Raw genomic sequence first — 15,264 nt, forward strand, 5'->3', positions numbered from 1 at the left:
CGCTGATCACATTATAATCATAATGCTGGTGATTTGTTTGAAAAATTATTAAGCCAATTATAAAAACTGATGTGTTAAAAATACCATATGTTAGTTTTATTAATTTACGCCAAATGCCATAAAACGGAATTTTGGATATTTAGTAACTCTTAGAAATAATTTCATCATTGAAAATGATTGAAATAAAACAGCAATCGAGCTACTTGATGATCAGTCACTCTCTCACAGAAAATATTATTTTGAGAGACAAATTTATACCAACAGTAAGCAACCAAAGTAGCCCTGGTGAAGCCCTTAACCATCTACCAACAGGTGTCTCTTAGACATTAATAATATATTATTGTATATAGGCGCTATCACGTGGGTGTATGTATATTATATATATATATATATATATATATATATATATATATATCAATATATATATAGGTGTTATCAAATGTATTCATATATATGGTCAAATTTTTGCAAGCAATTAAAAGTTATGGTAGATGATTAAAGTCTAAATGTGAATAAATTTACTAGTTTTTCTTATGGTCATATAATAATTCAATAACTATATTTCAATGATGGTTATCATTCTTACTTATTGTCAATAAAAGCATGCAAAGAAAAATTCTCTGCCATTTTAGAATTTCAGTTCAATACTTGGACTTTTTAATTGTATTCAATATTTTTTATGGATTTAAAAAAGATCTAGTCATATTAAATGGTTTTTGTTGTTTTCAAAGTTCCTTGGAATTCAATAGTTGTAAATTTTTTTATGCTACTAAGAATCAGTAAGCTTGTGTTGTTTCATGCTAATGAAGAAGTAAAGAATTTAGAAAACTGTTTATTTAATTTTGACTAAATATTTCATCTATGTTTTTTTCATATATTATCCCTGTCATATATTAACATTTTAGCAAATCGAAAGTACCCCAAACAAAGTTCAACATCAACAACAAGCCTAAAGAGACCCTGTTCATACAAAAGATTTGAATGCTATTTATATTCAGTCACATCAGTCAAAAACAGTACAACTAATACAAAATAAATACTTTTTTCATAATATGCTTATTTGTTATACAGGTATTAAAATATTTGTAAATAATAATCAATATAAATAATTTTTTCTATCATATATACATTTGAATTAAAAATTAACATAGAATGACGTTACAATAAATGATATTCCTTCCAACTCACTTTTATGCTATGGCATATAAATCAGTAATCCTTAAATATAAAATAGTATTACTGACTAATTAAAGAAATGCCGTTGTCAATATACTCAATTTAAATATTATAAATGATAATCATAATAAGCAGTTGACAATGACAATTATAATCAGCATAAACAGCAGTTTATGATGTGTTAGGCCTATTAATATAAGTTTGTTGAAAAATATAGTGTGTACTATAATTTGGGACTATAAAACTGTATGAAATATATATCTAAAATACATTCATTATGTAATTTAAAAATCACTGATTTACATATCAGATAAAAAATTGTCATCATAAAATAAGCAGCACTATGTCAATTATAAAATTCTATATTTTACAAAATTCACTATTTTCTAATTTATTATTGAAAAAAGTTTCATTTGAGTTAATACTATTTGTAGTATAAAAGAATATATATGATACCGCTATGGTCGGCGTGGGTGGAGTGGAACATATCACGATTAATGAAAATGCAATTGTACACCAAGTGACGATCGATGGAATGTGCACGAACATTGATTCATTTTTCCTGCTTTATTTTAATTGCAGAACCTATAATACAAATGGTATATATCTACCATTAGATTATTATACAGCAAAGTGATTAAAACATAAAGCAAATATATGAATTTGAATCAACTATTCCAAAAATGTTATTCAAGTCAATTATGAAATTCATATATATTATTATTCATAGGCCTCACTTTCTGAGAATGTTGAAAAAAAAAAACAAGAATTTAGAGTCTTAATCCAGTTCGGGTAGTCAGTTAACATGTAATAATAAAATAATTCACTGTTGATTATTTTAACCACTTCTGAGAAAGTTTAGTATTATAAACTTCGAATAAAATATTATTGAAAAACATGTGTCAGATAAAAGCACGAGAAATTAATATGCAATCATGTTAGCAGAGTTGGAGAATTTACAAGGAAAAACATCACCAAACATAAAAAAATATTTGCAAAAACAAACAAAACAGAAATAACAAAAAGCATAAAAAATGTTAGCTTACCTTCTGATATTAAATCTCAATTATATTTAATATAGTTTATTTGAGTAAACTTGCATATAGCAAATTAAATGAGCTTTATTATGTTGTCTGAGCATATTTTACTTGTTATTAAGAAATTTGTGATATATATCTCTTACAATACTGGCATTGGAATCTCGTCAGTAGCACTTTCGAGAACAAGCGCATTTTCTTACTACATCAATGTGCTTTGTATAACGCGTACCATCGCTGCAGATCAACCGAACCTGAATCATAATCATATTAAAGTTGTACACAATTATATATATATTATATATATATATATATATATATATATATATACATATATAAATTTAAACTAGAAATTTCGAAATCATTAATATTAAATGATAACCTTACATAAAATTAAATATTTTTACCTTACGGCGCTTGGTTTTGCGAGCTTGACAGCACTGTTTTCTGCACTCGCCAACACATTTTGCAGTTTTCAACGGTTTCTTGGAACGGCAACCATTCTCACTATAATATTCCCTGAGCTGTTCTTTCCGGCACACCGCAACAGTTTCTTAAAAGATTAACCATCAAATTAATTTAAAAGAATAGTTATTTTTAAAAAATGTACAAGTAGGTATCGCCCAAAATAAAAAATATCGCAAATTACAAAACTATGTAATAGTACCTTCTTCACAAAATCGTCCGTGCATATTACCGCTGCATTTACATACGTATCCATCTGTAGACGTGGGATTAGGAACGCATTTACTGCCTTTTCGACATTGGTTATTGTCACATGGATTACTCTGTAAATGTAATCATTTTATTACGAACTGATTGTTATTTTTTAAAATTTGTCCTGATATGATATGTTTTTTATTCATTAATTTTAACTCATTAAATTATATGCAATAAATAAAAATCTTATGAAAAACCTATAATTATACCTCAATATTATGCTCATCTTCCATTACAAGAGCTGATTCATATGGATTGTGGTCAATAGATGCGCATCCTGGTGTGACAGATTGAGTATGTGCTGCATTTCCAAAGTCAACTAATTTGTGATTGATCCACACCTCACGGAAGCATCCTTTATCACAATAAAATAATATTTCATAAAAAAATATATTCGTTACATAACAGCTCATAAATTATCATATTCTTTACAGCCTCTATAGAACATTTTACTTATATTTTCCTCACAGTTCAGCAGTATTTAATATGATGTTGCAAAAATACATAGAGCTTGCAAAAACTTACTATAAAACGGTTAATTACTATTTTACTAGAAAATTTATAAACAGAATATTGCAAGAACCTTTAAAACTAGTAATGTTTCTCAAATGCCACTCCGAAAAAGCTTGATATCCAACTTCTGATGGTACACCGCCTAAGTAAAGTGGTGTGGTCAATCTAAGATATTCTTGCAATCCTTCATTGATGATAGATCGCGCTAAGCCGCGATTTACTCGAAGTGTAAAATTCTTTCTAACTGCTAACAACTCTGCAGTATGATAGTGGCCATCCGCCACCATTTCGAAACTGGAATAGTGTAATTACAAAATTATATATAATTTCAACTACATATACAATAATATTTATAATAGGTTGTTAACATCAATCTATTTATACAAAATATATAAATAAAATGCTCAAAACGTAAATACATAAAATAATATATAAGTATATTACGTTTAGTATGACGCCGAATATATTGATCGAGAGTTTATTATGACGTAATCACACCATGAAGTTTGGTTTTCAACAAAATATCCTTATAAAACAGTCGGATATAATGTCTTTCTTTATATTGACATGTTGATTATGACCCTTTTTTGAAGTAAAACTTCTTTAGGCGCGACTAGGGTGTAAATCCGTACAAATGCAACGGAAATAGCGATATGCCCAAACTGTATGTCAGTCGGTCTCGATGAAATCATTTCAATACGCGTCGATTGTGATTAGTCGTCGTGTATGTGAATAGTGATCTGTCGTTGTATGCGTACCGATATCAACAAACAAATCGGCATAGATAATTAAACATTTTAAAGTTACCTAAATCGTAGTACAAATCTTGATTTAATGAAAAATGCCTGAATCAGAAGAATATTTTACCCTGTCCCTTGAGAATAATAAAACAAATTAACATTTATGCCGTGTACTAAACGTAAGTTTATTGAATACAAATTATTTCTATATTATTCGTAGTTTCTATAAATCTTTGAAGTTATTAAAATGGATAATATTTTTTAGACAAGACAGATATTAAAGCTGTTCAAAGAATGAGATTATGTCGCCAGCGAAAAAGTAAAAAAAAACACAAGCAATCAATGAATGTATGTTAATTTTAATTACATGAAGTTCTTCAAATACAATTACATGATGAGTGAAGTTGCGAAAACAATATTTGTTTAGGCGTTGTTTAACATAATCCACTGTGTGAAGGAATATTATAGAATTTATGAATCAGCAATTACTTCATTTCTATAATGAAGGTTCATTTCTAAATGCTAATTACAATGACAAACCGATCATATCTGAAGTATGACTTCAATTACATTATTGTTTTTAAATATTATACATATTTTTAATGTTATTATAAATATATAATTTATAATTTATCATTATATAAATGTGTATAATGGTTGACACTAATAAATGTGTGCATCACAAGTGTTACCATATTACTAATAAACATTATTCAAAATTGTTATATGATGTATTTATTTTTACTTAAATGCCATCTTGTACAGTAGCAAATAAGTTTTACTTCAATCGCGTGTGAACCTTACGCGCAATCTTTTTTTTTTTAATTATGTCCAGTTAATTTTTCACCTCCGGTAACTGGATGGAAGAAAAAAAAAGCAGCCAAGATTATTAACACTAGAAAGACGGACGCAGTCATTTTGACTGTTTTCCATTTTCAAACATAAAAATAACTATGTATTTGAAGTCGCAGCTTCGTGAAATTTTGTGACTTTTTATACAACATATAAATGCGTAGATAAATCGTATTATTTGCCTTATCTCACTTTTATTTTCAATATTCTTACATGTTATGCCTGCATGGACGGAACACAGTCATTTTGACTGCTCTAGAAATTTTATATTACAAACGGCTTTGTTATTGTATTGCAAATAGTTATCTCGCGTGCATTCATCTCCAATATGCGATAATGCATTTTTTATATAAAAATAACCGAATTTTGGTAAGTATTGACATTAGACCGGTCTTTTTCGCGTAGTAACTTTCAGTATAACGCGTTGTTCAGTTGATTTTTTAGAACTTATAAATAAAATGTCGAAGAGAAGTGAATTATTGCAAAGTAAAGAGTGTTCCGACATAGAATCAAATGCAGAAAATTGGGCACAATCATTTGATGATGAATTGGATTATATTCAACGTGAATCATCTAATTCTGAGGGTAGCGATGAAGGTGATAACTATTGATGAAAATGAAAGTGTATGCAGGAGGGTGCTAAGTGGCCCAGAAACTGATGAAAGAATTCAAGGAACAGAAACAGCTCTCGATGGTACTGTATGGACAAAAATTGCCGAAGGTGGTACTCCAGGAAGGTCATCATCTGTGTTTTCAAGGGTGTGAAAGGGCCAACGAGCTTTTCAAAAAAGAATATTATTACAGGTGATCTTGTCAGTGCATTTTCGTTGATAATAGATAATTATATTATCAAACACATAAAACAGTGCACAGAAGAAGAGGGCAGTCAAATTTTGGTGTACGATTGGACAACATCGTTACAGGAAATATTATTGGAATGCATTTATTGGAATTTTATATGCTTGTGGGGCCTATGAGGCAAAAAATTTGAAATTGATTTACTTATGGTCAGCAAAGAAGACATGACAGATTAAAGGTAAAGAAAATATACCGTGAAATCCCACGTAGTTCACGTAGATGACCCCTGCAAATATTTTTCAATATTTTGGATTTGGCTGCGATAAATGCCTGGATTCTTTACAAAGAAGCGACAGGAATAAAAATCCGAAGAAACAAATCCTTAGAGAACAGTTTTTGTTTGAATTGGGAGAACAGCTTTCCGCGGACTACACGACATCAACACAAAAAAAATCAAAGGAAAATGATGACCCACAGACATCATGCACATACCAGTAGTAATAAAAGAAAATTTTGCCAAATAAGACTTTGTAATAATAATAAAACTAATAATACGTGTCAAATTTGCAACAAACATATTTGCGGAAAATGTACTCATAAAAAGATCTCAAATTATATTTGCATAATTTTAAAAATAATGAACTTTTTTGTCAGATGAACTATTTTTTTATTTTTAGCACTCATAGATAATTTGTATAAATGTAAATAGTACATGAAATAATAAAAATTAATTTTAAACAAATTTCTAAACGCATTATTTATTTTTTTCACGACGCAGTCATTTTGACTGTTTTCAGGCAATGTAGGTATACTCAATTCGTCCGTCTTTCTAGTGTTAAGAGGAATAAAGACAGATTGACTGTTTTGTCTTGTGCTAATGACTGGCGCCCCCCTTAATGACCACATTGTACTGTTTTTGTAGTTTAATTATTAGCCTAATAATTTTTATAAAATGCCCAATAGTACGGAACCCGGTCCCGGAATAAAGAAAATTAATAACAGTGTAATTTTATTATATAAGATGTGTCTTTACCTGTACATGGTTGACACAGGATAGTTTCCGACATCGTAACTGACACGAATCCGCCCATTGAAAAGTTCCACAGCAATGTGCTCTTTCTGACCGTCATATAATAAGACTCCGTCAGGCTGCGTGGTGCTAAATACTATAGTAACATTAGCTTCGGGTCTAATGCGCAGGGGTTCCAGCTCAACGTACGAATTGTTAGATCCAAAAGTTAAGCTCGTAAGATATTCGCAACGCTTTCCTGAAAAACAAAACAAAACTGGTCATTAAAACAACCCTCTGTAAATAAAGAAACTTTATCTATTGACATTGTAATACTATTTCAATCCAATGATTGAATGAGTTCAAGAGATTCTGTCTATATACCTGAGTAACCAGGCGCGCATTTGCATATATAATCTGCATTGGCTGGATTTGGTTGAAAGCAAACTCCCTGCTGACACTCATGGTGTTGACAGGGAGATGTTTGAGGATACATCATTGCGACTATGGGAGCACTTTCACAATATTTTCCAGTGTAGTCTCCTGCACATCGGCAAACGTAATCATTTACACCGTCTATGCAACTTGCTCCATTCTGAAACCAATTTATACCGAACATTTTAAACTGAACTAAAAGCATATAATTATAAAATTATATTTTATATTATATATGAAATATAATTTTATAATTACATGTATTATTTTTATAACACTCATCAAAATGCTAATCATGTTATAAAACTATTAGTTTATATTTTCACATACCTGACACATATTACCAATGCAATTATCTATATCTTCGGTGCAATTTTCTCCTTTATAACCTGGAGCACATTCACAAGCATAGTGATTTGATTTGTCAATACATTTAGCTCCATTTCGGCAGGGGTTGTATTCAATTGAGCATAAAGATGTTTTTGACTCACAATAATCACCTGTAAACAATATAACATCAATGTTGTCCAAAACACTACAAAATAAGCTATTTTCAATATACCAGAAAAGCCAGGTAAACATTTGCATTGATATGCTTGCACTTTGTCTATACAAGTGGCATTATTTTGGCATTTATTGTTTATACAATCATCCATATTTGTTTCACAGCGTACACCGGTGTATCCAGGTAAGCATGCACAACTAAAATGATACAAAAAGTTGTATGTGTTCTAATAACATGGTATTTACATATTAGAAAAAAAATCTACTTAATTTAACCAGTAACCAATAAATATATCCAAATTACCTAAATCTGCCCTCTTCAAGAACACTGCAGGAAGCGTTATGTCTACAAGGATTACCATAACAAGCGTCAATCATATGCTCACATGTTTTACCATGATAACCTGGAGGACATATGCATTGAAATCCAAGCTGATCTTTTGGAACACATTTTCCATTATTTTGGCATGGAAATGTGTAACACACATTGCATTTTGACAAGATTCTATTGCTGACTTTTTCTAAATATAAAAATACAAAAAAAGCAAATATTAAATCAAATTGCATAAAACTGAACTTAATACACAGATAAAATACCTTTGCATTGAAATAATGAAGTTGGTGTTGACAGCAGCAATTTATCTTTCATAGATAGTGGTTCAGTGCAGCGAGCAATGCCAGGTTCAACATAGTCTAGTTTAACCCATTCTGAAAGCCAGCTTAATGAGCAATCACAATAAAGCGGATTGTTTCCCAAAGCTCTAAAATATATTAAATTATAAGATAAGGTAATCGATAAACAACATGTTAATGTCATATTGCACAATTTTATATCATACAGTTACAATAAGTAATGAATAAATATTTGCAATAAATAGTACTTTTTTCTTTCAGAAACACTTACATGTGAGTAATAGCTTGTAAATCAGTGAACGTTCCTTCAGGTATCATGGATAATTGATTACCATGCAAAGATCTACATATAACATAATTTTTTTATTAGAATTGAAAAAAATATATGTTATTCAAAATTGTTTCTGAAAACAATACTTACAAAATTCGAAGATTTTTCAGTCCTTTTAAGGCATCTCTCTGGATACACTGAAGTTTGTTGTAACTTATAATTCTGTGATTAATAAATCATATAATTAAGTACATTTTGTATGTACATTATATATATATACATATATATATATATATATATATATATATATCTATATATATTCAAATATTGCAAATGTACTTACAATGTGGATAGCTTAGTGAGATTAGCAAAGGTAAAGTTGGACAGAACTGTAAGATGATTGTTACTCAAATCACTGAAAAAATATTTGTTTTTAGATATTAGCATAACAATTGAAAAGCATTATACTCACAGTCTAGTCAAAGATTTTAAATGATGCAGACGTTCAAGATGAATTACGGATATTTCATTCGACTCCAAATATCTAGAAATTGAAAGGTATGGAATGAGCATGAGTAAGCTGATTAATTTGAAAATGAAATACATAGAAAACGTACAACTCTGAAGTCTCAGCAGGTAAATTATCCGGTAGTTCAGTTAAATTCATCCTTGAACATCGCACTACAGTGCCAGTGCATGTGCATGGTGGGGGACAATAGTCTTTGCCTAAACAGCCCTTATCAGAATCACCTAAAAAAATTATAAGTTTACTTTCTAGTATAAATAAAATATGATTAAAATCAAAACAATGGCTTGCAGAAAATGAGGTATTCATCACTAACAACCTTTTTTTCCAAAACAACATAAGATTAGACTTCTTTAATATTTCACAAATTAACAATTAATAAATAATAAAAAAAACATTAAAAACAATAGTTTAGTTTAGAGCGCTTATAATCATGAATAAATATAAAATGCTTACTTAAACATTTAAATTCATGGTAAGGTAGCTCTTTGATAAGAACATCTCTAACATGAGCGGGAGCTTTGCATCTCGGCGAAGTACTAATCGATTCATGTCTTCGCAACCAATCGCCCAGCCATGCCAAATGACAATTACAATTAAATGGATTGTCTTGTAGGTGTCTACAATAATAAATAAGTGTTATATACTATATTGCTAAATATTTTATAGTTATAACATTGACAAAGAAACTTACAATGTGTGAAGAGATGTGAGAAAGTCAAATGATCCAGGCATGATGCAGGTTATTTTATTATTATTTATTGATCTGTAAAAATAGTGTAAAAACAAATGATATTTTTATCATTACAGTAATAAAAAATATAAATTTAAGTAATAATTGAAATTAAAACTTAGTTTAGGTGATGTGGATCTGTTAAGCGTGCAGTTGATGTTCAATGTGCTTAAAAATAAATATATTAATATCAACTATTCGGTAATACATACTTTTAAATAATACATTATTATATTTATTTATAAAATTTATAAGTAATAATAATCAAGGCTAAAATATACTAACAAATAACTAAAACATTAGATTCATAAAAAATATAGAATAGTATTATCAGAACTATTAAGCAAAGTTATTTATATAAAATGTATTTCTATATTTGTGCATAATCCTAAAAACTACTATTTTTGCAGCAACAGTCCATAGAAATGAGCTTTTGTATAAATTTTTCGGAATACGAAACTCTACAAGCGCTCCTTTAATTTTATGCAGTTTGACTTATAATATAAAGAAATTTATGAAGTACATACTTACAGTGATTTTAAGTTGTAAAGACCAGTGAACATCTTATTGTGTATTTCATGTATTTGATTTGCGCACAAAGCTATTTCAGCTACTTTCATGGCGCCTTCAAAAGCATTAGGTTCAATTTCACTTATACTATTTCTGCAGAGATCTATTTTAATCAGATTTGACAGGCGTCCAAATAAACCATCTGAACGAATAAATCGAATGTTGTTACCATTGAGCAACCTGGAACAAAGCATTTTATCATAAAACCTAGCATATTTTTCATAATGAGATCTAACAATTTTGATTATTTAAATTAAAATATTTATACAAATAAATAATTTTTGAAAACCTCTAAAATCGTTCTCAGTTTTACAGTTCATTTTAATATATCTCGTATGATAAATAAAGCCCAGGCGATGTATAGCATAACTGATTTTTATATAAAAAATATACTGCAATAAAATTTGTTCTAAAATTATTATACAATAAAATATGTATTGTTTTTCCTGTATCAGTATTATTACATTATAATGTAAAAACGTATTAATGAAAATTTTAATATGATATTGCATTTGCCAGTATGAAAAAAATATAATCACAAATGCAAAAATTAATTCTGGTATGAAATGTAAATCAAACCCACAACTCGGTTGTATGCAACGGTATATTTCGGGGTATTTCATTAAGTCCTCTTTCGCTGCAATCGACTACAGTTCCCGTGCAATCGCAGGGCTCCGGACACTCGGCTACGCTACCGCAGTTAGCGCTAAACATGTTTTGATGCATATCATTGCTGCCTGTTGTTGAAAGCAAAAATTATAACATATTAACATATATTTTAGTATGTCAATATTCATACCCTATTTATGTCTAGGCTTTTATAACAATAATTAGATGAAACAAAACTTAAAAAATCTAATGTAGAAAATATCTTGCAAACAAATTACATTGTAGATTATATATGTTGTCTAGATACAAATAAAAATATTTTAAAACATAAATGTAACATAGAAATATCAAATTTCAGAATGAAATAGTATTAAAACAACAATTAAAGTTTTTGTGTTTTTGTAGCAAATAGAAAAAACTTTTTCAATAAACATGAAAAAGAAAATTAGACTTAAACTGCTTATTAGATAAGGTTCTATATTAATTTTTGCAATATATTGCAAAGTTTGTTATAACAAGCGTATATTTACATTTAGCAAACTTCTCGTCACGAAGTGCATCTATGCGTCGCCTCTGCATACGCTTAGGTGTATCGCAACGAGCCCCGGATGTTTCGATTGGATTTCTGTGCAAGTAATCAGTCAGCCATCGCAAATTGCAATCGCACACGAATGGATTTCTGGCCAAATGTCTAGAAAAAATATTCTATAATTCGTTTTTTAATAACATAATAATAATCAGTCAGTGACAATGAGAAGCTTACAAATTATACGGGTGAGAAAAAACATTTATTATCTGCATAGGTAATACAGTAATAGCCCGATTAATTAGCACGTCACGCCTCATCAAAGTAGAGCGTGAATCAAAACAGAGCTATCTTAACATGTTAATTACACCTTAACGGCAAGATGAATAGATAATTGGAAAACTGATAAAAATTAAACCATATTCTACAACACTCCCCGTAACGTAATTAAAAATCGTGGTCGGAACCCAAAAAAATTTACACAAAATGTGTACACATTATTAAAATCTCTATAAAATATCTGGTAATTTGATGTACATATGTCCAATAAACATTTTTGACCGCCAAATGAAATTTTTTTAACTTATTTTTAACGGGTGTCCATAACCGCTGAACCTGCCTTCCCAAAAATTTAATCAGTTCTTCATCTTGCCAATACAAGTGAAATATTTTTTGAATTATTAAAATCGGACGCTCCGTTCTCTTAAAAACTGAGTTACCGTTTTCGGCACTTTTTGCCCCGTATCCTCGGAACCGCTAAACCTGCCTTCGCGAAAAACTAATCAGCACGTCTCCTTACCAATACGAATCGAATGTTTTTTGATTTATTTAAATCGGTTGATCGGTGTTCCCGAAATCGTCGACAAAAGTTTGTATCCGTACACACACACACACATACATCAATTTAATCTGAGGTATGCCAAAATATTCAGAAACCTCGATTTTTTTGCAATTACTATAACTTACCCTACGGTTAATAAACGAATATACTTCCAAAAACCAATAAAATCAATAAGTCTACTCTCTAATACCAAGATTTTTTCCAAATTTGTTGATTGTGAACAAATAATGTGTAACATCCCAAATTGCTTTTCAACTATTGTCAAAATTATAATAATTTTCAACAAATTATTAATTTTCAAAATTATTTAAGATTTCAGTTAAGTAATCAGTTTCGGTTCAAGTTTAGTGCTCAAACTATTTACAAACAAAAGCTCGTCTTCGAAATTGCTACTATCAATATTTTTGTTTTGTTCCTACTCAGTTAATTGCTATTTCTTCGACATCTTCTACATTTACCTCCTCTAAACTAGTTTGTTTCACAACTTCCACTATTTTGTCGTCGATTTCACACATATTTTGAAAAATATCCGTGCTCCAAAAATAGAAGAGCGCTAAACCAAAACAACGCTCTGCGGGATATTATTGTACATTATTTAAAATTGCAGTTGTTTCGCATCACTGCACCTTTGATAAACAACTGAGCATATACAAAAAATATTTAAATAAAATGTATTATAGTATAGTAAGGAAAGTAATAAATAATCTAAAGTCAACAACGATTTGCTATCTCGTTTTTTCACAAATTCTATAATTTTTCACATTTTAAAAAGGCTATGAAAAGTAAAAACCATCATATTTTTAAATACATATTAGAATTATTGTATTATTTACTTACAAGGTTCTTATATTTTTTAGAGATGCAAATGTTCCATTCACTAGCGTATGAATGTTATTATCATACAATGACCTACAAATATAAAAATATAAGTTGCATATCTTTCAAAGAATAAATATATTGGTATTCATGATATATACTTACAGAATACTCAAACTATGTAAATCTTTGAAAGTATCGTATCTGACGCAAGATATTTCATTTGCATTCAATAATCTGTAATAAAATATTATTGTTATCAATACTTTAACAGATGACTTTTATATCGGATCGACGATTTGATATTTAAATTCATCTTTATACTTACAGTAATTGCAAAGATGAAAGTCCTTGAAAAACACCTAAAGGTAATTCTTTAATTTTATTTCCATATAATACCCTGCAATAAATATTGTTTATCATATACAAATAAGGCAATGATCCTCATAACAAGTTAGCACGCAAAGAGTATAGTACTTACAGAGATGATAAGCTCTTAAGATCGCGAAATGCATCATGAGAAATACTAGATATTTTATTGTGACTTATATCAATTCTTCTAAGTTGACGATATGAAACAAAGGCCTTAGCTGGTATTTCAGTGATTTCATTCTGTTCCAATCTCCTGTTGAGAAAATTTTATGTCCGTTTATCAAAATATTTCATCTTATTTTGAGCAATTTAATACAAAATACTCTTTTGCGATGCATTGATGCATAATAAAGATATTATATCTTATTATATTTATAAAATAAATTTAAATCCCAAAATTTGGAGACATTTATAAATATAAATTTAATAATACAAAAAAACTAGATATTATATCATTTGTAGATGTTTGACAACTCACAATTCAATAATATTCGAAGGCAAGTTTTCTGGTATTCTAGTTAATGATTTTTCTCGGCAATCCACAATTCCAGCAGAGCATTTGCATGGATGTGGACAAGTTTGTTGCTCATTTGAACACTCGACAGGAATGCGTTTGACTAATCCTGAAAACATAAAACTAATGAGGAAGAGCAAATGACATTGACTTTTGAGAAAAACCGAAAATTCTAAATAATATATTCGCACCAACAGAGAATAGTTTTAATTGGAAAATTTAAAAGTATGTGAGGAAATGATGAAATTTGGAGAAAAACGGCTGAAACTTTTCATGTCTATAGGTTTTGAAACTTATTAGTAGTGCTTTTTTCCAAAAATTCCTGATTTATTATGAGAGTATCATTGCAGTAGCATTATTCAAAGAATTGTCTATCGTTAAATATTACTTTTAGCCATCTTGCTGGTAAACCTCGGATTCCACGACGAACAAAATTCTTCTTTTTTAGATTTGATAAATGAGTTGATGCAATCGTTGGTTAACTCATAGTTCTCGAAGTGGTACTCTGACAAGCCATTTCCAATGGATCGGAACCAATGATAGAGAGGGGTGGTAAACATAGAGGGGGACGGTGAGAACTCCTATTTCAAAACGTCCAAGTAAGTTTTCAGTGAAAACTTGTCACGTCTTTCGTAACATGGAGTCTTGCAAGCAAAATTACATTCTCGACCTTCATATTCTTCATTCTCTGACCGCCGAAAAATCTACTCCAGTTGATGTGAATAACTCTAGAAGTGTTTGGCACAAGTCTTCATCAAAATTATTCGGTTGTTCGGAATATCCTTATCTTCCAAGTCAAAATTTCCATTTTTGAACCGCGCACACCACTTTCTGCTTAGCGAGACAATGTTTACCGAATACTTCCAGAACAATGCGATGACTTACTGCGGCACTTTTATTTCAAATAATACTCCCCGCAAAATAGCTTTCTCAGGCGCAAATATCGACGTGTTTAATACTACACTACAATTGCCACAAACACAATAGCAAAATGTCATATACTGGTAAAAATGCACTATATCATTAGCTTCCAAAAAATATTTACTTTTGCATGTGTGACTATAAATAG

General features: G+C 29.6%; 1 protein-coding gene across 1 annotated transcript in view; it reads right to left on the bottom strand.

The window, feature by feature from the left end:
* Positions 1-1,505: 1,505 nt before the first annotated feature.
* Positions 1,506-15,264, bottom strand: part of LOC113376628 (protein slit) — a 65,877-nt gene continuing 52,118 nt past the window's right edge. Inside the window, 27 exon segments of the mRNA XM_026616619.1 lie at positions 1,506-1,761; positions 2,223-2,467; positions 2,621-2,766; positions 2,881-3,028; positions 3,143-3,288; positions 3,517-3,740; positions 6,870-7,104; positions 7,230-7,440; positions 7,611-7,780; positions 7,843-7,982; positions 8,089-8,305; positions 8,382-8,545; positions 8,689-8,760; positions 8,839-8,910; positions 9,032-9,103; positions 9,161-9,232; positions 9,306-9,438; positions 9,671-9,834; positions 9,909-9,980; positions 10,479-10,697; positions 11,101-11,254; positions 11,657-11,817; positions 13,331-13,402; positions 13,475-13,546; positions 13,638-13,709; positions 13,791-13,934; positions 14,160-14,304. Coding sequence (XP_026472404.1) covers positions 2,381-2,467; positions 2,621-2,766; positions 2,881-3,028; positions 3,143-3,288; positions 3,517-3,740; positions 6,870-7,104; positions 7,230-7,440; positions 7,611-7,780; positions 7,843-7,982; positions 8,089-8,305; positions 8,382-8,545; positions 8,689-8,760; positions 8,839-8,910; positions 9,032-9,103; positions 9,161-9,232; positions 9,306-9,438; positions 9,671-9,834; positions 9,909-9,980; positions 10,479-10,697; positions 11,101-11,254; positions 11,657-11,817; positions 13,331-13,402; positions 13,475-13,546; positions 13,638-13,709; positions 13,791-13,934; positions 14,160-14,304 — 3,584 coding nt within the window. The 3' untranslated portion in view covers positions 1,506-1,761; positions 2,223-2,380.

The sequence above is a fragment of the Ctenocephalides felis genome, unplaced genomic scaffold (genome assembly GCF_003426905.1).
Source record: "Ctenocephalides felis isolate EL2017-DRISC unplaced genomic scaffold, ASM342690v1 CF-g0.4_SCAFFOLD_01886, whole genome shotgun sequence".
In the NCBI taxonomy this organism is placed as follows: Eukaryota; Metazoa; Arthropoda; class Insecta; order Siphonaptera; family Pulicidae; genus Ctenocephalides; species Ctenocephalides felis.